Genomic DNA, 27,132 nt, shown 5'->3' on the forward strand with positions numbered 1-27,132 from the left:
CTAAGAGTAGGAGAGGTGGGAGCCGTTAGAGATGTGAGAAGTGACTGAGGTGCTTCGGCTCAGGACGCCGTCGCTCCCCCCTGCGCCTCCCGGCCCCCCGCCGGACGCCGTCCTCCTCAGAGGCTGGGGGCTATTTCTCAGGGCCAACAGGCTCGGCGCACCACGCACACCCAGCCCGCCGCCACCATATATCCCTCCCTGAGAGGAGGAGGAGGAAGAGGAGGAGGAGGATGGGCCGGAGATGGAGGGAGGGGCAGGCGGTGGGGGAGGTAGCATGGCCAGGGACTGAGAGGAGGAGCGCGAGGGCAGGTGATGGGAGAAGGGCAGGGGGTGTGGGTGGGCCAGGTCGCCGCCGGAGCCTCGCACTCCGGCCCACTCTCGCTCCCTCTCCTTCTCCCGCTCCCTATCTCGATCCCGCTCCCGCTCGCGGTACAGCTGCGGCGTGCTCTGGTGGTGGTAGTGCTGGGGCAGGTGGTGGCGTTGGTGGTGGGAGGAAGACGAGGAGGAGGAGGAGGAAGAGGAGGCGGAGGAGCGAGATGAGTGGTGCACCTCCCTCCCATCCCGAACCAGCCCCAGGGCCATTCCCAGGCTGTGGGAGGAAGAGGAGGACTCGCTCCTGCGGTCCCCTGCCCCGCTGCCACTACCGATGCCGCCGCCGCTGCTGTTGTGGCTGCGGCGGGAGTGCTGCTGCGAGGGCATGTTCTGCGGGTGCATGCCGTGGCTCCAGTGGCCGGCAGAGCGGGAGCTGGAGGGCGGGGCGTTGGAGTAGCCCTGCTTGGGGTAGGCCTCGCTGGGGATGCCCGTCAGGGCCATGTTACTGAAACCCAGACGCAAGCTCTCGGAGTCGAAGGCCTCGATCTCGCTGGCCTGCCGCTCCAGGAGGGTGCGGATGCGCTCGGAGCGCTCGTTCTGCAGGGACAGCATCTCCTCCTCGATCTAGGAGAAGATGAGGAGAACACACATAGAAACACAATGTCATTTCTCTTCAAATTGTAGCATAATTAAAAATGTGATCAAACCTTTTTCCCAATCCACGACTCTAGATTTAGCATTTGCAAACCTAAACCTCCTCTGGAGCTCATCTTAATAACTGTAAATCAACTAACTGAAAGTTCATTCTTGACCTTAGTAACAGCAACAGTCTTACCACAAGGGCTGCTCAGTAGCTGTTCCAGGGCCTTTGATCTTACCACACGATTTTTCTTAGCTGATGGAGTTGCCCAGCTGTCACTGAAATTCAGATTATGAATTGTAGGTTGTAGATGTTTTTTTTTTTTTCTGAGGAAGATCATGCTATCTGATAGAAAGCTCCAGGACGTCTACTGAGTGGACCCTGGGGTGGGATTATTTTTGGTCAGCTGTTGTGTCTAAGGTCTGGAATGAAGTTTCAGTCTTATTTTTTCTGACAAGGAGGAGAAGTCTTTGAGGTGCGACTCCATCTGCTACCGAAGATCGTATGACATCATTGAAGGTGGTACAGTTGTTGCAGAAACTTTTAAGTAAATTGTCGAGGGCTCAACATTGGACAGCAGAAAGGTATATCAGAACCTTGCAAAAGCTAACAATGCTGAGGCTAACATCAGCAGTCCGCTGTTAGCTTACTTTGAAAAGAAATGATATCCAGTTTGCAGTCTTCTCTGTTCAACTAAATCAATTCCTAGAACTCACCAAGTTCTTGCACAACATTTTAAGGAGATTTTCTCTCATAGAAGTGATTGCCAAAGGACTCTAACCCTCTGCTCCAGCAGGGCGCGGCGGATGGACACCCTCTGTTCCAGGTCCTTGACCTCCCTCTCGTGCTGCGTGTCGGTGTGGATCTTGATCTTGCTCTGGTAGGCGTTCAGCAGCTCCAGCTCCTGCTGCAGCTGCATCCGCAGCACCTTGTACTCCGCTTCCTGGGTCTCATCCAATCGCAGCTAAGATGCAGAAATAGGAGGGAGCGTGATGAAAAACGGATTTGGCATCATTGTATGGGCAACTAATTTTGCTTTAGTGTTGGCAAGGGTAGAGGAGGAAAAGCTCAGAAAGGTTGGAATTTGGAAAAGAGATAGGGAGATGCACGAGAGAGCAGACGAGAGGATCAGGAGTGTGAGCCACAGATGGTTTTGTTAAATCAGTATTTTGTCTGGGTAACTCGTGTTGGATCAGTCTGTGCCTGCATAAACTGTGAGGTGTCTTCAACAGGATGAAGTTAAGCGAAACAAAATTTCAGTGTAATGTGAGAAAGTGTCAGATGAAATCAAAACCAAGTAAATTTAATCCCAAGCCTCAGTGCATAAATTTACTGGTATACTATGAAAATGCAGTGCAGATATCATTTCAAAATGTGTTGATTTAAAAAAAAAAATGTAGAAAATCTGTCTAAGTCAAAATAAATCAGTGTAATATTATAAAAATGATGCGCAACTACTGTGACCTGTGTGTGTTGCCTGTCTTAAAACCTGGTTATAGGAAACAGATTAAATCTTGTTTCTTCATATATATATATATATATATTCATATATATAATCTGACCACATGATTGGGTTTAATCAGTATGTGGGACACCTTCCCACAGAGACTTTAACCGCAGCAGGAGTAAATGTGAGGACAAACAAGGGCAGCAGGGATTAGGCTTACTGGGCTTACATGCATGCTGCCATGTGAGGTAATTAAAGTAGCACTGGGTGTTATGTCATTGATGGGAACTAGACGGTTTGTTACGTCCCATCTCCTTCCTAATATGTGTTTCATTCATTTAAAAGCCTGGGATTTGTGTGTGTGTGAGTCCCATGCTAAGAGGGCACTTAAGAGTCGAGACAATTTTTTTGTTTGTTTGTTTTCTCCAACTGTTTGTTTTACACATAATGGAAATAATCATTATTGTCAGCCTTACATTAAATAGTGAAATTAGCTCCGCCTCAACCAACTACAACCAACAGTAAAATGCTTCTTACACGTTAATGCTTCAATAATACTACTCTTACAGTTACAGGGGACATTTTCCTGCACTGGGTACATTTACTTTTGACACTTTCCTACTTCTATTGACATACGTTTACTCAAAAACATTTTCAATGTAGAATTTTACTTGCAGTATTTTCACAGTGTGGCATTGTGGTCTCCACCACAGCTCCCAAACCCCTGCAACAACTGTTTCTCAGAAACTGACATTCTGGTACTACTAGCTATGGTTACTGTAATCTAAAGGTGTAAAATGAAGCTCTGATACAGAGACATCATTGTTGTCCTCTGCATATGGCAAAATGAACCTTTGTGGTCTATGGTAAAGGAAGGAAAAAACTTGAGCTCCTCCCCGTTTCTCCATGAGCAGGCAGACTACCCTCCCTTCAGAAAAAAAACAAAAACAAAACATAACCCTTGTTGACCCCACCCTCCAATCATTTGTGTACAGTCCCTAAGATGAGAGGAATGAGGCTCATCTCTGGTTGCTGCCATTGTTATGTCAGTGGTGTTCAGTATGACGCACGTGTGTATTGTAGGTCATTTAACATCTGGGTTCTATTCGAAGGGGAAACGCCACCAACTTACAAAAATGAAAAAAATCTGCTGGTGTGGTGTTAGAGAGAAGTTAGAAAAAACAGTCGGTGGTCGGGTTACATTATGGGTAATGTAGGCGCCAGGTTTTGACAAGGAAGAAGAATGTGTGGAATAAGAAAGCTGCATTGTTTTTTTTGTTTTTGTTTAAGTATTGTGTGTCTAACAATGTTACAGGTGTGCAATGCTAAATTAATAGAGTACTCTTTTAAAGATACCGTATATAGTTTTATTATGTCTTATTATGTGGCTGAATATAAGTGGTCTAACTTATGGCTGAACTTCAAACACGTTGTCTTTCTTTACAGGGTCAGATTTCACCAAAGCTGTCATCTCCTCTCCCGAGGCAGGCCAGGAAAATGATTGTTTCTCCCAAATATTCAGGGGGAAAAGGATGTTTTGGAAGAGGACTTGCACATAACTGTTAAATTGTAGGGGAAACCGGGTGGTTTACATAATTTGGTATAAAACTGGGATGTGTGGGTTCAGGTGGAGATTAACACTGAGGGACCGGAAGGAGGCTGGTTGGAGGGCGGACAGGCAGAGAGGCAGGCGGGCGGGCAGGCAGGAGGACTCCCTGGCCAGGCACAGCTGTGGTGGTGTGGTGCGAGTGTGAAGTGAACGACGTCTCCTTGCCTTACTCACAGCCTGTGTGGACAGCATGTCATTGATGGAGTGGTCATACTGCTCGGCCAGGATGGCCAGCTTACGAGTCTGCTCATCCTTCAGCCGCTTCAGCACAGCCTTGTGGTCCGACTTGGGCGTGTTCTCCAGCAGGTGGTTGCGCAGGGCCTTGTACTGACGGGTTTGGATCTTACAGGTGTCCTGGAACTGACGCTTAATCTGAAGCTCTTTGGACTGGAGAAGAGAGAAGAGAGATGGAAGCAGCTGGGCTAAAGTGCTCCTGCGGTTTTAGAAAATGAACATGGCGATTAATGTGTTCAATACAGAAAATCAGGGGGAAAAATGACTTGCTGTCAAGTTTTGTTGGAAAAATGCTGACATGACTGATGGTGAAAAATGAAAAAAAAAAAAAGAGAAATTAAAGTATAAATACCTGTCAAATGTTGAATGTTTGACAGCGACACCATCACTGCCACACTGACTGAGTTTGTACCCTTGTGCACACTAATGTTCCCTTTTGTACATGTTGTAATTTTATCAATGTTATCTGAAGGTCTGACACATGAAAAGCGTGTATGTATTGCTTTATGACAAATTTAGCAGAAAATCAAAATAACGGTTTAACTTCAACTGCAAATTTAAAGACTTAAAACACATTCTCCCACACTGTTTGTTTGATTGATGGATTTTTTTCATGAGAGATTTCTGTATTTTCTCTGGGTTGCAGTGGGCTGGGCTCAGTTAGGGAATGATGCGCTCACGCAATTGTTAAACTCATACATAATACCTTAATTTTTTTTTTTTTTTTAACGGTTGTGAATATTTAATGCAAAAAGAAAATAAACCACAGATTTTACTTAAAGGTTTTTAAGTGGTAACGTGAATGTTTCTTTATGCTCTGCTTTGTTTTTACACCTCGCCACTTAATTAATATAGTTATAATTATTTGCAGTTGGGGAATTTTGTAAAGGCTGTAATGTATGAGCACAACCTCTGGCTGTCAGCAGCAGCTAAAGGAAGTCAACAGTATACATGATCTCAACCTAAAAGGACAGTCCGTGAAGCACTCACAGTCTACTTTACCTCCAGTCCCTAAAAAGGTGAAAAACTGACATTCACAGTGTTGGATATATTCATAGCGCAGTTCATACTTTGATTGATTCAATGGATCCAAGGTGTCCATCAAAATAAATCTCTCATTAGTGTTTTTCTTTCAGCTCGACAGTGGTGGAGATTATAGTTGTGTCCGCTTCAGGTTACTTAGTGTGGTGAAAATGAGGCAGTGTGTGTGATTTCTGCATATTTCTGCAACAAAAAATAAACTTAAACTTTGCAATAGAATGAGTGTAAATGGATGCAAGGATATTATTGCACATTATTGCAGGCCCTTTACGGTCGATTCCTTAAATACAATTTCTAACTATGTATGAATTTAAACATTCAGGAAAATGTTTAAAGGCCCAATCAATATTCTTTTGACTCTTAAAAGTATATTCATACATTTAATTATCAAGGTTGCGCTATAAATGATAAATAAGACTTTTTCTGCATTTGTCTTATAATTAATGTTTAAACCCAGGGTTTAAAAACATTTCTGATGTCAACAAACATTTCAGGAAACAATAACTTTAGAATACCGTCAGCATATTTGGATTGCAGATTATGCCTTTAACAGAAATGTGATCAATCTGTGTTGTCATCTAGAAGAGAAGTTAGCATTACTTTTAATCGTTTTTTGCAAATTATAATTAAAATTTAAGTAAAACTAGCAAGCACAAAACTGATCCAGAGGGGGAGAAAAAAATTATAGATGATTTAAAATTCCTATTCCTTACTTTCCTTTACGCAGGTTTAAGGCCTATAAATGACTAATATCTATATCTATCTATCAGGTCACATCTTTAAAATGTATTTCAACTTTATATACCGATTAGAAATAGCACAAAACAAAGTCACAGAACCAGCTGGCGTTATTTTTGGTGAGTTTTACGCAAAGGGAAGGAGCACAACAGATGACAACAGAGATTAAATGAGTGATGATACAGAAAGAACGATGATGAACAAAATGGTAAAGGGTCATTTCTATCCAATAAGACTTGATGATAGATCGGGGGAAAAAAGTAAAGAAATGAAGACATGGTAATGATGGAAACAAAAATCATAAAAACAAACAAAGACAATGATTTTACAGACAAAAGAATTTATTTTTTGTGTAAAGAAAATTCTGGAAGTATGACAAAATATTTTTCTATGCTTGCGAGCACACAGCCATACATTATGCCAACACTCATGCAGCTAAAATGAGAATAAAGAGGACAACAAAATGGCTGCCAAACACAATGCAGTACTAGACTTATAAATACTGCATAAATTAAATATAAAAAACTCAAGGTGATATAACTCTGTGGAAACTCAAACACTCAGACGGTGTCAGAACAAAACAGAATACAAACATGTAAACATAAACATAGGAACAGGAAATAACTGATACTGGAACACAAATGTAAATCAATGGCAAAAAATTTACATTCAAATAAAACAATGTTTGTAAAATGTTTTTTTTAAAGCTAGACTTCCCAAATGCAGGTCACTCAAAAAGAAGTGCCCTACTTTTTTTTCCCCCTGGGTGAAAATACAGTTGAGTTTTCCTACTCAGTAATATTCCTGACAGGGCACTTTTTTTTTTTTAAAATATATAATCAGCATCTATAAGCACTGGTGCAATTTACTCGGTTTAACCAAACTTCCCCTGCAGACTTGCAAAATTAAAAATCTTTATATATTCAGATCTATGCCTGACACAGCTGCAAATTTTCACCCAATTTTGGCTCATTTTACTTACAATGTTAATTAAATGTGCACATCAGAGCATTTTGGTGTCTAAGTCCTAAAATTTGCAACAACGGCACTATGTCAACTTTCTTTTTGGTCGGACTGAAGTAGAGCTGAAACGATTAACTGATTGGTTAACTGACAGAAGATTTTTGGTTTTTGGACTTTTGGTTGAACAAAACAAGATATCTAAAGACATCGCCTCAGGCCCTTGGGCATTTTTTCATTATTTTTTCACGTTTCAAAGGCTAAACTTTTAAATCGAAAAAAATAATCAGCAAATGAATCAATATTGAAAATAATCGTTAGTTGCAGCCCTTAACTGAAGTTAAGGGATTCTCCCACATTTGGTATCATTTTTGAATTGTCTTTGAGACCGTGCAAAATTAAACATATCTCTGCAAAAACTTCTTATATTCTTTCATATTCAGTAGTTTCTTCAATCTTTGGACTTATTTTATGATTGCATGTCTCAAAAGATTGCCTACAGCTTCATATAAATTAAGCTAATTTGAAATATTAAATATAGGTTTTTATTATATTATACTTTTACTACTCCGAGTATATCTGCTCTCTTATGTGTCCACTATAAATTCAGGATATGTCAATTCACAACCGACTAACGACATTTGTGTAAACAGTTGTAACTAGGCATAAACTGATGTAGGTTTATACGATTATTAAGGGGAAAAATATCTAAATGTTTACACGGTAAATCATAACAAGATTATTGCATAAATCGCAATAAAAATAGTTTATCTAACTAGAATCTGAATGCTAAAGATTTCACCAGCTGTGAATAATATCCAATGATGTCTAAACACGGAACAAAGAACTGGATAGGCTTTATATTCCAGCTAAATGGACCCAAACTTTATTAATTTAAGTTCTATAAAGTAAAACCTTCTGGTCACCATTTTCCACTTTGACTTCTAAAAATAGAAACCTAAATTAAAATACTATCAAATGTCTTACAGTGGTCCCAGATATTTCTGCTCAGCTGTTTATTGCACTTATATACTACTGAGAGCTAGTGTTCAGGGTGATATTAGTGAAATTATTAATCATCTTTTTTTTTTTTTTTCACAGTTCAACTTTGGGGAGTGAAATTATAGCCATCAAGCTATGCAACACTGTCATACTGGTTCTAAGCACTGAGATAACAGTGCACAAATGAGACCCAATGAAATAAGACCACTATAAAGAAAAACAAACCATTGCACAAAAACGGTCTTAAAAATAACCATAAAAACATTTGTCTTACAAATTAAGAGCAAAATAATAAAAACTAAAGACACTTAAAGGAACTTTTACAAAAAGCACAATAATGAAATGTTAAAAACTTCACTGGGTTTGGTACAGTAACCATGGGTTCAACTGCAGGTTTACGTTTGCAGAGCCCACTGATTCCACAGTACGGCTTGTGTGCACACATGTACGCTTGTTTGGATGAGCTTTGACAGCCAAAATCACTTTCAGCCAGCGCACACAGATGTACAGGTGTATGTGTGTGCAGGGTAAAATACACCTCATCTTTAAGAAATGTGACCAAACACCAGTCTGGGAAATGTGTAAGAAGAGAGACATGTGGGCCCAAATCAAAATGACACACACAAACCGTGGTCGAACAATGGAACACAAAGCATGACCATGATCACGCTCACTCTCTCTCTCTCTCACACACACACACACACACACACACACACACACACACACACACACACACAAAATCTCCCATTCTTTCCTTCAATTTGTCTTGCTATCTCCACGGCCGAATTTTGCCCCTGACAAACCTTCCAGATGAAGTTCGCCTCAACCCACACTCCCACCTGGTGTCCTCACGAAACATCCTCTCCCTCTCTTCCCTCCTCTGTCTCTCCCTCTCTCTCCTCCTTCTCTCCCTCTGTCTCCTCTCCCTCACCTCCCTGGGCAGCAGTCGGGGCAGCATGCTCGGGACCTGCTTCTTCAAGAGGCCCAGGGTTTGGAGCTTGATTCGGAGACTGAGCGGCAGCTTTTTCAGGGCATGTCTAGCTAGTTTTAGCACTATGGAGTTAGCCAGGTCTGCCAGGACCCCAAGGGGGCGTCTACTGAATCGTCTCACCCAGAGCAGGCCCTTGGCCAAGGGAGAGGTGTTGCTGCAGCAAGCCTGATACTCTAAAGGCAAGCTCTTCAAGGGGACTGGGATTTTGGACTGGCGTACGCCCCAGTTGCGCCCCGCTTTGGGAAACATCTCATAGAGGTTACGTTCAGCCATACCACCCAGGACTGACTGGCACATGGCAAACAGGGGTCTGGGGAGGCGGAAAAGGACTCGCATGCAGAGGCGGTTGACTTTCCGGGGTGCATGCTGGAGGAAGTCGCGGGCCGGCCTGACAATCAGCACCACCACCAAGTAGAGGGAGAGGAAGAGGGAGGGAGAGCTGAGGAAGGAGGCTGAGATCCAAATTATGGGGATGTAATAAATCCCCAAACTGAGGGAGAGTCCTAAACTGAAAAGGCCGCTGGCCCAGAGGCTGAGCGACAGGTAGGTGGAGAGAGATATAGAGCAGCAGGATCGAAGAAAGAGGTATGAGAAGAAGAGCGCCAGTAAGGCAAGCTCTGCAGAGAGAACAACAGATGCCACCGAGGGCAGTGGTGGGGAGCGACGCAGGGAGAGGAGGAAGATGGAGAGTAGTAGCAAAGTGAGGTTGGAGGGCTGGGCAGCAGCAGAGAGGGAGAGGAGGAGGCAGATGGCGTGAGAGAAGAGTGAAGGGAAACAGGTCTGGGTGGGGGGAGGGGGAGGAGGCGTGGAGATGGGAATGGGCTCCAGCTCCTCTGTCGTGTCGGGGAAGTAAAACTCAGAGAGCTCGTCAATCTGTCGGCCACGGAGACGTCTCTTTTCTGGGGATGGGAATGAGATGAGCTCTGACGGACAGCCATCGGCCACACCCCTGCCCTCCTCTTCCTCTTCATCAGTGTCTCCATGTGCAGTATTACTATGGTCCTCGTCGTACTCCCACTGCACTCCTTCTACTTCCCTCACCTCTGTCCCATCTTCACTGATTTTCCACTCCTCCTTCTCACCCTCATCTTCTCTGTCATCATTTCTATTTGGTTTATTCTCGCCATTTACCTCATCTTTCCTTTCAGGGACACTCACACCCTCCGCTTCCTCTGCTCCTACAAAAACTTCATTTCTGAATTCCACCACTGCGCCATCAAGCTCATCATCAACATCATATGTTTCCTTAGGTACCACCTCCATCTTTTCTATCTCACCCTCCACGTCCACTTCTACCACCCCTGCCCCAATGCCCCAGATGCCGCTCGGCCCCTCTGTTGTCTGGCTCTCTCCCTCCTCAGGAGACCCCTGGCTCTGGATGCTCTCACTCACTTTGAGGCTCTTGGGCTGTTGGCGGACCTCCACAGCGTGTTTCTGACGCAGCTCCTGCTCACGCCTCTTGTTATACTCCATCTGGTTGGTGAGCTCCGTCTGGTGCTGTGTGCGGATAAGCTCGGCCCGTGTACGCTGCACCAAACCCAGCTGGCGGAACTCCAGCTCCTGGGTGGACTCATGGTGACGCAGCAGCATGGCACACTCCAAGTCCTTTAGAGTCTGCTTCTTGTTCAGTTCCTAGAGAAGAATTGAAGATGAGAAAGAGGCAGGAAGGACGTTATAAAACTTTGTGGGAGAGGAAACATATCACAGAACACATTTTTCTACTGATCTATGTGAGGTTTTCCCCAAACACAGCCTATGGACGGGCAGCCTGCCAAAATATATCTGAGTATACGTGTATACATAAGATAGGTTAAGAAGTACAATAACTATATTTTACTATAGGTATATTTCTTATATACTTCTTATACATTTAATTTTTAAGTATATGTATTTCACACAATTTTGACAATGGCAATGAGTTGCTGATTCACCTCTACAGTGATTTTAAAAGTTAGTAGTTAGCAATAGTGTCGTATTGGACTACATTATATTCAAAGAGCTTTCGAATGTTTTGTCTATTCCCAAAATAGATTTATGAAGTATGCCAAGTATATTTCTGATGTGTGGGAAACAGTGGAAACCCATTCCACCTGCCTTTTAATCTTTTATTTAAAAGTCGAATAGGAATATACATTATTTATGTCAACTTGGTGCAGGTCTTACTGTTATTTGGCTTTTCCAACACAGCAACAATAAAAAGCCCAATAATAGTAACAATCTTTATTTAACTTTCCGATAATGATTTTACTATCTGATAATGTCATTTATTCTGTATCTCTGAGACTCTAAGTTTGTTTCTGCTCCACATTGTAAGTCCATCTTTGCTCAAAGAAAAGAAAAACTTAATCAATGTGCTCAAATTGCTAATGAATTTCTAAAACCATTCCTCAGTGAGTTAAATTATAAATATGGAAAACTGACGGAAGCAGCAGTGTTATATTCCTGGTGGCACTAGAAATCTGACAACACATTCGTATACTGTATGTCTTACTACACTGACCCTGATGTTTTGGAATCATATTAAATTTGTTCTCTTTAAAATGTTTTGAGGAAAACCGAGCTGTTGATCCATTATTGATGTGCCAATCAAAAAAAAAAGAGGTACCTCTCGCAGCAAGTCTTGCTCCAGGTTGTGGCGTGCCAGCACCATCTTCCGCTTGTACTGGCGACACTGTAGCTCATAATACTGCCTCTGCCGTCGCAGCAGGCCTGCCTCTTCCTCCGCCTGCAGCTGCTGCAGACACTCCTTCTGATGCACCAACCACTCCTGTTTCTCCCGCTTTGGTGTCGACTGGTTCTCGTTTAGTTCCTGGAGTGGAAAAAAACAGTACAGTACAAGTTAAACTGGATTGATATCAAGCTGATAGATCAAGGCTGTTTTATAATATTACTATGATGCAGTTTGTTTTAAGTTGCAGGATAGTGGTGAAAGTGAATTTCTATTGAAACGAATTGGATAGAGCTATAAAAAACATGGAAAGCTGATCAACAGCGGCCAATTTATGCAACACTAGATCTGTGCTTCTATCCATATTTCTCATACAAATACTTTTTGGGCAGCCAGCTGACTGGTAACATAGAAGCACCTCTTTGAGCTGCTCCTTGCGTTGTCGATACTGTCGTTTCTGGGACTCCAGCAGACTGGTCAACTCCTTCTTTTGCTGGGCCAGTATGTGCTGCTGGAACTTCTTCTCTTCTGTCATGACTGCCTTTGTCTGGAGGGGGGGACCCAAACCATACCATCTCATTAACATGAGGAATTTAAGCAGGACAAAATTAAATGTTACATGGCACAAGATCTCCCAAACTGCAGTAGACTCTTGGGTATCATCTGTTTTTCTACACCATCTGTTTCTCAAATCTCTTATTCATCTGTCCCTCCCGTCTCCTCTCCCCATCACTCATTCCTCCTCTGCCAGCTCACCTCCTTCTCCAGGATAGCCTGGTGCTTCTTGGAGAGTTTCTCTCCCTCCATTGAAAAGCTGTTCCGCTGATTCTCCAGCTCTTTGTCCAGTCTCAGCTGGTGCTCGTCCATCTCTGCCTTCAGCTTGTTCTCCAGACCCATCAGCTGCTTCTGGTGCTGCCGCCGCATTCGCTTGTACCTGTGAGGAGATGCAGGTCATTAAGTTAGCTAGAAGGACGACGCTTCAAACGTTAAGGATTGTGCTTTTTTTACATAAAGTTTTACAAGGTGGGCACTGTAAAGACCTTTCAAACTGTAGTTAGGATTAAGAGCTGTACAAATAAACCTAAAAGTGGTTCCTTTCTCATATATTGCATGGTTACTGGCCCAGTTTCACAATCGCCATCTTACCCAGACATCTGCTCTTTCAGAGCCGACCCCTGCTCGTGTTCCTGGATCTGACGTGTGACGAGGGAGGCGGTCCTGATGGTGGCAAAATGGTCTCTGCCTCGGCGACGCCTCCCTCCTCCTCCGCCACCACCACCAGCAGAAGAAGCTTCTCGTTGTGAGTCAACCTCTGGCTGATACGGATCATCGTAGATATTGTCATGGCTCTACACGATGGAGACCAAGCAGAGGAGAAAAAAGAAGAGAGGGAAAGGATTTATAATAAAAAGATTTGTGGCTGTTTAATGTTTTTTAACTGACTTGTCTTTTAAATAAATGACATCCTAGTACTAAAATTAAATTCAATGATCATTTAACTAAATCAGGGGCTTTGGCTTAGTGACGATTCAATCAAAGTCCACCAAAATCCAAAGCTTTGGCATTTGGTCTGGTGAGCCTGCTACCATGCAACGAGGCAATTTTTTGCTTTACTCTGTAGGTGGCTAAACTGACATGTCTGCTGTGCATCTGCAGGTCTAAACTGGTTGCTACTTGTGCTTTCCTTTTTCTGTGGGTGGTGCATGTGTAGAACTGGTCTGGAAATAGTTGTCAAACTCCAGATTTAAAGTTAGACAAAGTGCTACAAATTATACAAAGCAATTAGTGCAGAGAAGCACAAGATATAAACATAATAGATACGGTGTGCTTCCAATTTCTTTCCATAATTCACTCCGTGCTATTATGTATCTTAACAAATTTTATTTCTCTCATGTTTCTCCATGTAGAAAGTTGTGCATGTAAGTCTGTGGAAAAGAAAGCCTGTTGGTTCCCTCTTTTAAGATACATACAAGATTCTACGTGAAAACTGATGGACATAGTGCCAGATATGTCAAAGAGGGGTCTAGGAGGGACAGGATTCTAGACAACAGTGAATAATTTGGACAGACCAGGGGCTTGTGCAGGACGGAGCTGTTGGAGGTGACAGTGTGCTCTCCCTCCTGCATCATTGCCATCTCCCCGCTGTCATCAGAGCCGTCTGCCAGGCTGTTGACCGAGCTGCTCTGTGAGCTGGCACTGATGGACATGGATGGCAGAGAGTGGGAGCTCTCCATGCTGTTGACTGTGCCGGTGCGCAACATATACTGCTCCACATCCTGGTGGAAAGGAAAAAGCGGAGGATTACTCAAAAAAGGTTCTGGGGAAAGATAAACCTTTGAGGATGGTGATTGGAGATTCTTTACTTCATAGGGTGATAGTAGTAGTCTATTTATAAATTCTGAGCAGACATTTAGTAAAAAAAAACATACTAACAGTGAGACACAGGCCTACACTCTGGAAAAGTGCGGCCCCACATTCTCTGAATTCCCTCATTTCCTTTTGGGGGGAAATAGCCAACTGGAATTAAACGTTGATGGAAACAAAGGCCTTTGTATGGAGAGGAAGAGGTTCTAAGTTCACAGTATATATTGAGAAGTACAAACAAAAGCAAGAGGGATGCTAAAACCAGCTGTTTTCCCTTACAGACCCTGATACAAGGCTGTCCTCTTCAAAAATAAAAGGTTTTTGGAGGGTTTGTCTTCATTGAAGCTGGTTACTTTATTTTTTTTTTTTAATTTTCTTTGACTAGAGTCCTAACTTTGAAGTTACTACTCATAGCAATCAGTAATGAAGCATGTCATGAGCTTCTGAAGGTTTGGAGTGGAATTTCCCATTTCACGTGTATAAGAAAACGTGAAATGATAACCAAAAGACTGCTATAAACAGTGTTTTCATGGAGTCTTTTCAAGTGTTCGTGTTTCTTGCTTGTGGCCAATGTTTAACGTGAACATAAAGTGAGAGCTTAGACCCAATAGTAATCAGTATTTATTCCATCAGTCACTGTGTCTCTAACTTTACAAACTCCCTGCCCTTTTCACCTCATGTCTTCCTGCAGCTCTGTTGGCCCTTCATCCTCTGTCCCATTCTTACCTCTTCCTCGTCGCCTCCTTCTGGTGCGGGACCGTTGTGTGCCTCGTGGAAAAGGATTTTCTTCATCTTCCGGTACTGAAGGTTGTCCAGCTCACGGACTGCATCCTTGGTGCGTGCAATCAGGTCCATCACAACTGTCATTGGACGCTCTCTGCATAGGAAGTGGTGCTGGGTGGATGGAGAGGTTTAGAGAATAAGAGACAGAAATGGACAGAAACAGGCAAACATTTCAATAATCAGATGATTCTGAGTCAGTTTAAGGTGCTTGTTTATTAATGTAAAACCTATATGGGTGGTATATGAAACATCGCTATTTTTAACATCTCTTTCAACGGCAGAGGTTGCAATTTGTAGGTTGTGTAACTTCAGGCCTAATTTAATTGATATGGGTGGTGTGTGCGTTCTTGTCTCAGCGTTTTTAATGATGTGACCGATAAGGAGGAAATGTCATGTTTACAACAGTTTTCATTAGAGATAATTGTGTAATTGTGGAAAACCAGGTAAGTTTGTGTGTAAGGGATTTTTCTAGTTGATGGGGATGGTGGTGGTCTCTGGCTAAACTCCAACATGATCTGACATGGACTCAGCTGCAGGTCAGTACAACAGCACAACACTAATGATCACTATGGTAGCTGGCTATACAAATCAGAAAATGGTAAGTTTAAAAAAAATATATATGTACATATATGTTGCCAACAGCCTGCTTATATTATGTTAGAGAGCATTATTTTAAATGAAAAAAATGTGATGCAGATACTCAGGATTTTTTTCTGTTTACACTTATTCAAAATAATGCACCCATTAGTTACATGAAGCATATGGACCATCATTGTTGCACATCACCTAAATTACTCAGACTTACTTTACTTGCTACTTGCTGATGATGACTTTTTATCACTAACATTGATGCTTGCACATTGCACCTCCAGTCACTATTTTTCTTTGTCAAATCAAGAAAATCTGCTTTAACATTCAATTGCTGGCCAAATTATTTGTTTCCCCAACAGCAACCTGCCGTAATATTCAACATTCAACAATGTTTTTGTGGCCTTGTACCTTGAGCAGCACATCAGAGGTAGGTCTGTCCTGGGCAATCTTCTGCAAACAGGAGTCCACAAAATTGCGGAAATAATCCGACCTAAAAATGATAAAAATCTCATTACAAAAGGCACATTGTGACAAATGATGTGATAAATGACAACAGGTTGTAAATGTTGTTCAAACCAATGTATTCATGCAGTCTATTTTTTTTTAAAGACTTTTCTTAAACCTCTATTTGGTGACTTTTTCATAATAAAACAAAGTTTTCATTTTTCACCAGTGTCGTGTTGTATTGCAGGATATCACCAAGCATGTATCTTAAGGGCCTTCAGAATGACCGATTCTAATTAATGATGTACAGGTGCAAAACAATAGTGCTACAAGGAAGTGTTGAGGGTTTTATTTATCTTGAACAGGGATGATAAAAGGAATGTTGTAACCATTCAACATGAGAAAGCGCAATGTACCAAACACTTCTTTTTTGCAAGTAACATTAATAAGATAATCTCAAGCATCATAAGAAAATGCTCCTCTTTGCACATCATATCTCATTGTCCAACAAAAGTCATATTCGCCTATAAAGACACAGACCAGTTAGGAAGTTTCACCATCTCTCACCAGTGATTAGACTGCAACACAGGGCTCTCATTCTGGGCGATGTGGTATAAGGCACTCATAGCATTCATGTTGAACAGAGGAGGCTTCCTTTCCGCTAGAGAGTGACAAAGCATGGCATAGCGTGACAGAGACAGAGAGTGGCAGATAAAGAGCAACAACAAAAATAAATTAAAAAAAAAAAAAAGGAAGAGAGGAGAAAGCAAAGAAAAGGGTTGAATGCTTTCAGCTCTGTGAACACAAAATACCCCCACACACTTGTAGGACCATTCTATGCCCATTTCTTACCCAGCTCTATGCAGGTAATGCCAAGTGACCACACATCCACCTTCCCATCGTACTGACCCTCGTCCATTGCCAGGATCACCTCAGGCGCCATCCTGCGTTGGAGGAAACAACCAAGCCATTCAACCATTTTCAGCTCATTTCCTTTGATCCTGGACTAACAGAACAGTGCCTCCAGGGCTCAGTGTCATTTCCAGCATCCACACCATGTGGGTAGACATGAATGTTATGAGCGTTAGGCTGCTTCATGTACAGTACCACCAGAAAACTGTAGCTGCTGAATAGTGGAATCTGATGTCCTTGTGAGAAATATGCAGGTAATGCTGAAAGGATTAGTTGATTGACGGTATAACACTAAATTCTTACTGGTTCCAGCACCTCAAATACATACGTCAATACATATAAATACTATGTAAATAAATATCAGTCTGTCAATGAATGGGTTCTCTTAACTTGAAATTAAAGGCTCAGTTACCCTGCAGATCAAAGTTGTTCAAGTTTGACCCCCACTCTGCTGCATGCTTTGAATGAATTTGAATCTGACTTTCAAGCGGCCACACCTTGTTGGAACCTTTTCGCATTACAAGTGTGACAACAAATGAAGCATAGACTGTAAGAGGCGAGTAGTCAGCTATCTGAAGTTTGTTGTATTGCAAATAAAACTAAAGCTACCAGATACCATTAGGGGTTAAGAGGAGAAAAGTGTTTCTTCTTGTGACTGGGGTAAAGGGTCATCACTACAGACATGAAATTTTAATTTAAAATAAGAATTTTTTTTTAAAAAGTGAAATTGGTGAATAAAAATAAAAAGCAAACTTTGTTTAGTCACTTTCATTTCACTTTGACTCTGAAAATTATAATCCTTAAAGAGTTTACTGATCTCAAACCCCTTTTTTTATGGGCAACATTTCTTATGCAATAGCCAGCCATCCATTTACATTCAGTTATTAAACAGCAACATTTTATGTATGCAATGCATTTTATATATGCAACTAACATTTATTTTCATTATTGATTAATCGAACAATTATTTTGGTGATTAATCGATTAATTTTGTGGTCTATATATAGAAAACAACAAAAATTTACATCTTCCAATGTTTTGTTTTGTCCCAACAGCCCACAAACCCAAAAGTATTCAGTTTACCTATGTATAAAACAGAGAAAAGCAGAAAAATATCATAGTTGAGAAGGTGGAGGAGGTTTTAATTGAAAAATGACTACTGCGATCAACTGCTTATAAAAATAGTGGCATAAAATTCTTTTCTCAATATAGTACTTGACTAATTGTTTGGGTTCTACTGTACCGTATCAAAGCTGTGTAAAGTGGATTAAGTGCAAATGAAACATTTCCCGCTGCTGCTATACATTAAAAGCATTCAACTGGCGAAACATGAGGTGGCTTTGATTGTGAAGCAGGAAACGCAATGCATTGGTCACTGTGGTCACAGCTGACTCAATCGTTCATCAAAAATGTGTCTACAAAACAAGACAGAGGTCATTTCGAAGTAGCTGCTCAGGGGGTATTTGCTGTTCCCAGAATTGTGGGACCTGCAGTATTAAACTGCACTAGCTGTTACTACGGTAACCATTATTACCGCTACAACAACCAGGACTGAAATCTTGAAGATTTAAAACTGTAAAAACGACTTTCAAGTATGTTATGATACATGGACATACTTGATGGAGAATACTTCAACTGGTCTACAACTGATATTACAATACTGTTTATGTTTTTTGTGTTTGGCAAAGATGATGCCTACTGACATGAGCAAGGTACAAGCTTTGCCGGATCATAATGTGGTGTAATTCTTATGAATCCACCAGGAGTGCCTGTTCTCAAACCCCCATCTAATGACGAGGATGACACTGTTATGAGTAAAAAGTTTGGTGTCTTACCAGTAAGGTGTTCCCACGAAGGAGTTGGCTGGAGCAACGATGGAGGCAGAGCCAAAGTCTCCCAGCTTGACCTGGCCTGGTTCTGTTAGCAAGATGTTTCCTGCCTTCACATCCCTGAGAGAGAGACGTGATCAGACAAGAGACAATGACAAGTCAGGAAAATTGTATCGACGTCAAAACAAATAAAGACATGGGAGAGAAAATGTATTGTTAGATCGTCTAAAATGTGTTGCTGCAGTGTGTGAGCACCATTGCATAAGCTTATCCTAGGCAGCACAGTTTGTGCTTTCTCCACTGTATTTGTTTTGTCTCTTGTCAGAAGTGTGGGGGAGGAAAGCAGAACAGATAAAGATAGTGAGAAAAAGAACAGGGAGTTACCTGTGGATCATGTTGTGAGAGTGAAGATACACCAATCCCTGCAATGCCCCATGGGTTATGGCAGCTATTTCCACTTCCTGGAGGGGTTTCTTGTGGACTGGGTGAAGAGAGATATTAGGGAACATCAGGCATCATTTACTGTATGTCAACAACTGAAATATATAATTACCTTATTAGTGTTTCGTAATTACTCATTTGTCTTTGTGCTGTCATACTTACCTTCTAAGAGGTCAGAAGCTGAGCCCAAGCAGTACTCCATCACCAGCTAGGAGAGAGACAGCGGGGTGTTAAAGTGTTTTCTATTTTTATGGAGGACAATTGACTTAAAAGGACTTTTTCACACTTGATCTGAATGGAAAAAGTTTTTTTTTTAGACCGGCAGACACTTTCCTCTTGGAGTTCAGTACATTTATTAACGTGTGAGAGTTGTTGTTGTGTTCGCATGGCCACTTCAAAATGGAGGTCTGAGGTTTCCTTCCAGAGAACAGGAGTATCTCTTAGAGTCTGCATCAGACTAGCTAAACGTGTCAGGGTAGCATAATCTGTCATTATGTACAGTAACAATATAGTACTGTGTAGTGCATCATCATAAAAACACACAATACAGCAGATAATTTGCAGCCATTTTATCCTTTAGGGTATTTTCACTGCAGCAACTTTGTAAGGGCACCAAGAAACTTTTGATGAACTCTGGAACAAGGCTGTTCGTTTCAGCAGGGAATAAATGTAGTTCCTGTACAATAGCTCCAGGTTCTGTTGGTTCAGGAAGTTTCCTTGAAGGGTTTACAGGGCTGACCGGCAGTGACTGGTCAAACAAAGACCCTGAGGCAACTACAATTCGAGTACCACCTCATAGCCAAAATAAGGAAGTACTGGACACCACTAGAATAAATATTAGGATGAGGGGTTGACATTTGTTGTTGTTTATTGTCATTAAAAACAAAGGTAGGCTTTTTTGTTGACTTCCCAACTAAATGAGAGAGAGCGTGAATGTGAAAGCGGGAGAGGTGAGAGGAAAAAAGTTGGTAAAGGAGAGAAATAAAACTCGATTTGATAATTGTTTCATGGCAGTTATGTTCCAATGCAGAAATAAATGACCGTCAAACACTCAGTCTCCTTTTTATACATTCCTGACACCCAACTCAAACATCAAATTCATGCAGCAGCAAATGCAAAGAACAATATGATGGCTGTATGGTGTCATTTCCTCATGTGTGAAAAATTGCACTTCAAACGCTGCTGTTGTTTTTTAATCTGTCACTGGACTTCTTTGCCTCATCTTCATGGTTCTTCAAATGCAGTGGAAACGCAAACAGGAATGTGCAAACTGGACCCGTAGTTTGTAGTTTCTATTCCCCGAGTCTAGTTCCTCTAGTTCCACACTAACTGGAAATTTTTGTTCCTATTATTGGCCAGCTCATTTATATCAATGAGGAAAAACTAAATAACAGAAGCAAAAAGAAGCACAAAATGCACATTGGATGAAAGCCTGCATTAACATGAACATGATTTGTTTAAATATGCTGCTGAATTATGTCTTGCCACGCTCCTAGGCAAGACTTTTTCATCTTTGTTTTGTGTGCCACTGGGACTGAAGTAACAGCACTGTAATACTGAGAAACACCTTCAGTATATACAAAATAATGCTTTTCATTAATGTTACATGCATGGTGTACAATGCTGCCGTAGATATGTACTGCACAGTCAATTTACGGTTACGGAGTACACACACACGCGCACACAGATAGATGCACGCACGCACACACACTTACCCATGCTGTGTGCTCTCTCAGGTAGCAGCCGCGGTACTCAACGGTATTGGGATGGCGCAGTTTCTGGAGGAACTTCACTTCCTTGATGATATCCTGCCATTTCTGGAACATTACCAGAGCCACAGTCATTGATGAGAAAACCTCAGTTATAAACTGATCTTTCATCTAAATTAAATGAAGACTTAGAGCTTTGCAAGGTCCTACCTCATTGGACTGTTTGCCACTATAGGACATCTTCTTGATGGCCACCACCTCATTGGTGCGGATGTCATGGGCCTAATGTGGAAAATTTAGGGACAACAGACGATAAATTACTTATTTTAAGTCTTCCTCGGTTTTCTTTAAACAGTAGAGGTGACCCTGCTTTGTATTACTTACAGCAGAATTTCAGGTAACTTTAATAATCATTTGATGTGGCTGACAGCACCAATAACACAAACTGTATTTTCACAAAATACCTGAGAACTCTGGGATTAAAGAGCAATTTTTACATCAGACCCAACAAAGAAATCACTGTCACATACAACCAGGATTTCTGCTGAGCCTCCTACGATCTCTCGTGTCCTCTCCCATCGATCCCTTTATCCGTGAATAGCTCCTTTTTATCCTTCATTAAACAGGGCTTTTCATCCACCACTTACAAGTTGTCCTTCACTATCACCATGTTTTTACCTTTTTCTCCTTATTGCCATGCTTCATCTTCAGCTTCACCTTGTGTTCTTATTGGCAGTGCCATCATTACCTTTCCCCCCTGTCTAACAGACACCATCTCTGACCAACAACTCTGTAAGCACAGAATTTACTGTCAACAACCACTCTGACTGACTACTTTCATCACAGTGACCTCAAATTAAATGAAGTGAAAGAGCAGCAGTTCATTTTATCTATGCTGTTTTATTTTCCACATCAGTGCAAGAGTTTTGGGTTGTGCTATCCCCTGTAGCATCAACCTGAAATAGCTAGAACTGCTACAATTAATTAATTAGAGCTGTAACCAGTAAGCATTTTCATTATTGATTATACTTATTTTTATTTTAATTGAATATAGTCTCCATTTGATGTCAAAAAATTCCGAGCCCAAGGTAATATCTTAAAGATTCTTATTTGGTTATCACCAGTAAATAAGAAAGCAAATGAACACATTTGAACAAGATAGTGATTTTCATTTTTACTTTCTTCTGTATGGCAGTTCTTACATTAAGGATTACTAACATAACTCCTGTTTTGTCTTTAATGTCTTTATCTAAACAACATCTGAACAAGATTAATAATCTGAACGACTTTCTAGCTAGCTCTCCCTGTGGAGTGCAGGATACAAACAGAAATCAATACTGCAAAAATCTTAAATTTCGAACAAATGAAAAGTGCTAAGTTATAGAATATCTTTCCACAGCCTCAAAACAGACCACTTTTCAAGAGCTTGCCAGTAGTGTGTGTCAGTGTATGAGACTGAAAAAGAAAACATTTTCGTCCAGAATTCAAGAACAGGTTTTCAGCTGGCTTAATTATCAGTTGCCTAATAATTAAATTTCCACATTCATATTTTAGAGATGTATTTATATCAGCAAAGTGTTAGCTGCTGACTAAACCTTACTGATGCATTTAAAAGACCTGTTTGTAATCAATTCTCTGTCGCTAAATTTCCTACATTCTCTGGAGAAAACCAGTATCTTAATTCAAATTAGGTGTGTGTGTATATATGTATATATATGTATATATATATGAATGACACCTCATGGCTGTAACAATTGCATGCAAACTGTGGCCACTGTGTTTGCATGTGGCCACTGTGGCACCAATATCCCATTACTTTTACAAACCCTGACACCAAAGACAGTAACTTACAAAGTAGACTGCTCCGAAGCTTCCATGGCCGATCTCCCTCAGGTCTGTGAAGAGCTTCTCGGGATCCTCCCTGGAGAACAGTTCAGCCACCTCCGGGTCCTTCAGGCTCCCGGCCCGCACACTCGACGGCATGGCCAGCGCCTGGTAAGGGTGGAAGAGAGACACTGGGTGAGTCTCTGTAATTTGGAAGCATTACCAACATTTGTGTTGGAAACATGAGCTGCCAAGGAAACATGGCCCAGTCTGTCACATATAATCGACGCATTTGGATCTCTTGAGGAAATTAACAACACGGCTTAAGCAAATTTAAAAAAAAAAAAAAAAAAAATTATATCCAGTACTCTATAGATAAGTAGTGGTTTGCTAGTCATCACTTGTTAGTACACTGCTGAAGTACATGTGTACTAAATCCCAGTTTCTCTCAAAAAAATTACACAGGGCACCTTTCTAACCAAACTTGCAACTCAATATACAGCGATTGCTTTTCCACTCCACAGGGTGGAGTCACTTTGGTTCATGTGCAAAAAGCTTATCATGGTCTGCATCTGCATTTCAACTGTCTAAGAATTTTAAAAAATGCAAATTTGTGTTCGCGCATATGAATGGAAAATATCAAAGTGCCCATTAGCTTCAGATGACCATCCACCCCCCCCACCCACCCACCAATTCATTCATCCATCATCATCCATCTGACTCTACCAGAAAAAAACTTAACATTGCTGAATTTTTCCTTTTTACAATTAACACTACAATATTCAAAAATAGTTAATTATCATAATTTCACCAGATACAGTATAGGCCGCTTTTGGCTTCGGTATATCCAACTAAAAGTGTGGAAGAAATGAATACCTGTTTTTGCTCCACGTCAACATTCCTTTGGCAATTCTTTTTTTAAAGGTTTCTTTCATCTTCTTCACTCATTTTAAAGTAACACACAAAAATCCACGCAAAATGCTTAATTTTTTCATTGTATGCTAAACAAAACATTCCTCTCAGTGATTCTGACTAGTAGTTCAGTGGTCCTTCACCAGCGCACAAACTCAATGGCATGGTCATCGTTGTTAAGACAGCGCGCATGTGTGTGAAACCAGTGAATGAAACAAAATAAAATATGTTTAAATAACCAGGTGGACTAGACTATTTTAATTTTCTATCAAGCAGTAAAGTGTTTAATATTTATGGCTGGTCTTATTTGCCTTATTACATGTATTGTTGATTCTAAAACACTTAATTAAAGTTTGAATCATGGTCATGAGGAGAATCCAGCAAAAGGATATACAATATAAATTATAGCTGGATCAATACTGAATTTCTGAGGGTGACACTGATATTGATGTTTGGGAATTTTTAAAATTTTTAAAATCCTATGAAGATATATCTTATACAATAATTTCTTAAAAAACATAAACAACAATGTTGATACAGATCACTTAGATTTGCTTTTTTAGTAGGAACTATGACTGAGCAGGACATTTTAAAGCAGCAGCCTGGCCGATAGTGAAGAAAGACATCTCTCTGAAAAGCAGTAGAGAACGGTAGGCCAAATTTCCCAACATAAAAGCAAACTGCCAATCAGTTTAGCAGGCAAATGATTTGCCTACTGTGTAGTAACTGTGTGACAAAAAGTTTTACCTTTTTTAAAAGGATAAGAACCTCTAACCGCTACAGAGTTTGATATCTCTAAAAAGCTAATCAAATTTTTCCTGTCCAATTATGAACAGTTGGAGGTTTACATGAAAGGATAAGGATAAAGCACTGAGGGCTAAGTTTCTGGAATAAATATTGACAATTGGAAACCCAAATTACGCTATTAAAGACTGGAGCTGACCACTGATTTGATCAGTTTTTTATTATGTCTTATAGGTTCTGGCAATATGATACTATATATCGTGAGACAATAGAGATTTGTCATGCATGTTGTCTGTCAACCTCCCAAATCTACAAGGAAACATTAGATATTGCTGACACATCTCCTATTAACCCATTAAGAATGGATGAAGCAGATTAGCTTGTCTACAGTATTTTGTTTCTAAAATGTTTGATGAGTTTCATTTCTTTTGCATTAGAAATTTTAATTACTCACAGGATTCAAAATTATTAGGTATTACTGAGTTACTTCACTACAATTGCCATACTGAATTTTATTCTACTAGAGAAGGCCTATGTAAAACCGAATTATTTTACTAATAGACACAGCCTTTCTGAGGCACATTTCGGGGAGTACAGTCGGAGTAAAGATCGGAGTAAAGATCCCTTCGCAAACAGAAAATCAGCATCAGATTGTTTGTGGTGGTTATATACCAGAGGCTTCCATTTCAGTCTCCCATTTGAGTGGAGAGAGATGCTGAAACTCACACTATTCTAAAATGTATACATTTATTGTACATAGTGTGTTCTTAAAAGTGCAGCTGCAGTGCAGACATAAACTGTGATGCACCGTTTGTCAAGTTACCAGCCTGGCATGTGGTACATCATCAGTCATTAGGATTTTGCCAAATGGAAATGTAGAAAAGCAACACATGCTGTATATTTTTTAAGTGGTCAATAATTTAACAATTGAGCTTTCATGCCAGTATTTCCAAACAGGCATCAGATGAAACATTTCTTTCATGGCCATTTTGCTACAGTCAAAGAGGAAGCATGTGGTTCCCTTTAAAAATGAGAAGTTCTTTATATTTTGCAACCAAGCCTCAAGCAAGCTCCTAATCTGTTTTCAAAAACCTATCCAAGTCAGACTCATTCCAGAGACACTGTTTGAAGAGGCAACAAATGCTGCAATCATGTGGTTTCATCCAAGATTATCTCTCTAAGCTAAATGCAATGTTACAACCTTGGATCACCCTAGGCATATTATGGAAAACAAAACGCATATTATCCTTGGCTGGTGAGACAGAGCAGTAATTATCCAGATATGTGCCTACTTTCACTATCATGTACAGTGTGCATCTCAGCTGAGAAACTTAGATGGCTTTTGCACTTGGCTGGTCAATTAGGCTATATTTGCTCATCAAAGAAACGCATGACATGAATTCAGCAGTAGACAACAACAACTCCAGGCTGGCTGGGTGTTCAGGGTGCAGGCCAACAACAAGCCTACATGTCAATGTCAACCTCTCCGGGAGCTGAAAATGAGGTAGCAAATGCTGCTAGCTGTTTTTTTTCCCATGCAAACAGAGGTGGAGAGGGGTATTCGGCTACGCTGGCATACTGAATGATTTATAACATGTCTTACCGTGGCTTTTGGGATCCACTTTAGCTAGCTCTGGAGCTAGCTAACCGGCCTGGCTGGAAAATATTGGTCTCACTCCCCTTCCTCGGCACTGGTGTCTACTCAACACGAACACACCACATTCTGTCTGTCGATGCCTTTACTCGAAGACCCCTCCATCCTGAAGCTCCCAGTCAAACGGACAGCTAGCACGCCTGCACGACTTGACATGAGCAAAGTACCAGTCAGTTAAAGTGACAGCTAGCTGCTGACTGACGCCTTCCAGCTAGCAGCAGAGCTGTCTCCAGAAGAAAACCACAGGCTAGCTCTAGCTGCTGTTAGCAAGACCGCTAACTAAATAACGTAACGCCAGGAGCCGCCTGCGACGTCTTCAGCGGGAAACTGGTTCATTAATTTCCACGGGTCCGCTCCGCGCTCCACTTTGTACTGTCATTACGTTACTGCTGTCGGTGGATTTCCTCTCCAGTTCGTGTTATCCCCATTTTGCTCGACTCTCATCCGTTTTTGTTCAGGACTTCATGATGGCGGAGCGGGGCGGGAGCCGAAAGGAAAACGGAAGCGCTCTTCGTCGACGCTTATAAAGTAGGCACATGAGCCGAAATGTTGTCACGGTGTGGCCGAGGAGGTTCGCCGGAACGTTAGTATGGTAACTTTACAACTTAAAAAAAGCATTACGTTGCCCCTATTAATAGCTAGGATATTATTATTATTATTATTATTATTATCATTATACCATTTGAAATACAGCTGTGTATTATTAACTCGTGAACCGTAGTAGTCTTTGTTTCAGGGTTTCTCATTATCACTCATTTGAAATAGATTAGAATATCTTCAGTGGGGGGAATCAGAGTAAAAACAATCAGCAGATTCTCTTGTTTAGTAAAAACAGTAATACTAAAATATAGAATGCTCATCCAAAATTAAAAGTACTGTAATCAAAGTGTCAATACAGTAAAAGTACAGAAGTAGCCTATTATGAGCGGGTAGTTTATGTATTGTAATAAAGAATCATAGAAAAAAAAGGTGACATTTTTTTTTATTTAAGATCTGCATCTGCGAAGTAACAAGAAACTGAATCTCTCGGATAATTCCATTGTTATTGTTTTCCTCTGAAATGTAGTGAAATACAGGTGGAATAAAGTGGCATAAAATGGGAAATAAGTAGTTAGTAGTTAAGTAAAGCATATAACTCAAAATTGAATTTAAGCAAAGTGATTGAGTAAATGTATTTAATTCCTACCACTGACAATTAACATCATCATGAAAAGTATTTCAAAAATTAGAGGAAATGTGTGTTCACAATTTGACTTTTAATCCTAAAACAAATCAACATTCAT

General features: G+C 40.9%; 1 protein-coding gene across 2 annotated transcripts; it reads right to left on the reverse strand.

The window, feature by feature from the left end:
• On the reverse strand, nt 1–26,404 carry taok2b (TAO kinase 2b). 2 transcript variants are annotated; one of them, XM_040134720.1, is made up of 20 exons: nt 25,799–26,404; nt 22,567–22,707; nt 20,926–20,997; nt 20,722–20,823; nt 19,169–19,214; nt 18,950–19,046; nt 18,572–18,685; nt 16,677–16,768; nt 16,392–16,485; nt 15,789–15,870; nt 14,733–14,900; nt 13,712–13,918; nt 12,789–12,991; nt 12,399–12,576; nt 12,061–12,189; nt 11,580–11,783; nt 10,367–10,606; nt 4,183–4,395; nt 1,734–1,916; nt 1–936 (listed from the first exon to the last, which is right to left on the reverse strand). In XM_040134720.1, the coding sequence occupies exons 2-20, from the start codon at nt 22,696–22,698 to the stop codon at nt 1–3; spliced, it is 3,492 nt and encodes a 1,163-aa protein (XP_039990654.1). In that variant the 5' UTR covers nt 22,699–22,707; nt 25,799–26,404. The 2 variants fall into 2 exon arrangements, with proteins under 2 accessions (XP_039990654.1, XP_039990653.1); XM_040134719.1 differs by lacking the exons at nt 1–936; nt 1,734–1,916; nt 4,183–4,395 and having other exon boundaries at nt 6,378–10,606; nt 25,799–26,379.
• Between the last annotated feature and the right edge of the window lie 728 nt (nt 26,405–27,132).

Source organism: Xiphias gladius, chromosome 9, assembly GCF_016859285.1.
Source record: "Xiphias gladius isolate SHS-SW01 ecotype Sanya breed wild chromosome 9, ASM1685928v1, whole genome shotgun sequence".
Classification (NCBI taxonomy): domain Eukaryota; kingdom Metazoa; phylum Chordata; class Actinopteri; order Istiophoriformes; family Xiphiidae; genus Xiphias; species Xiphias gladius.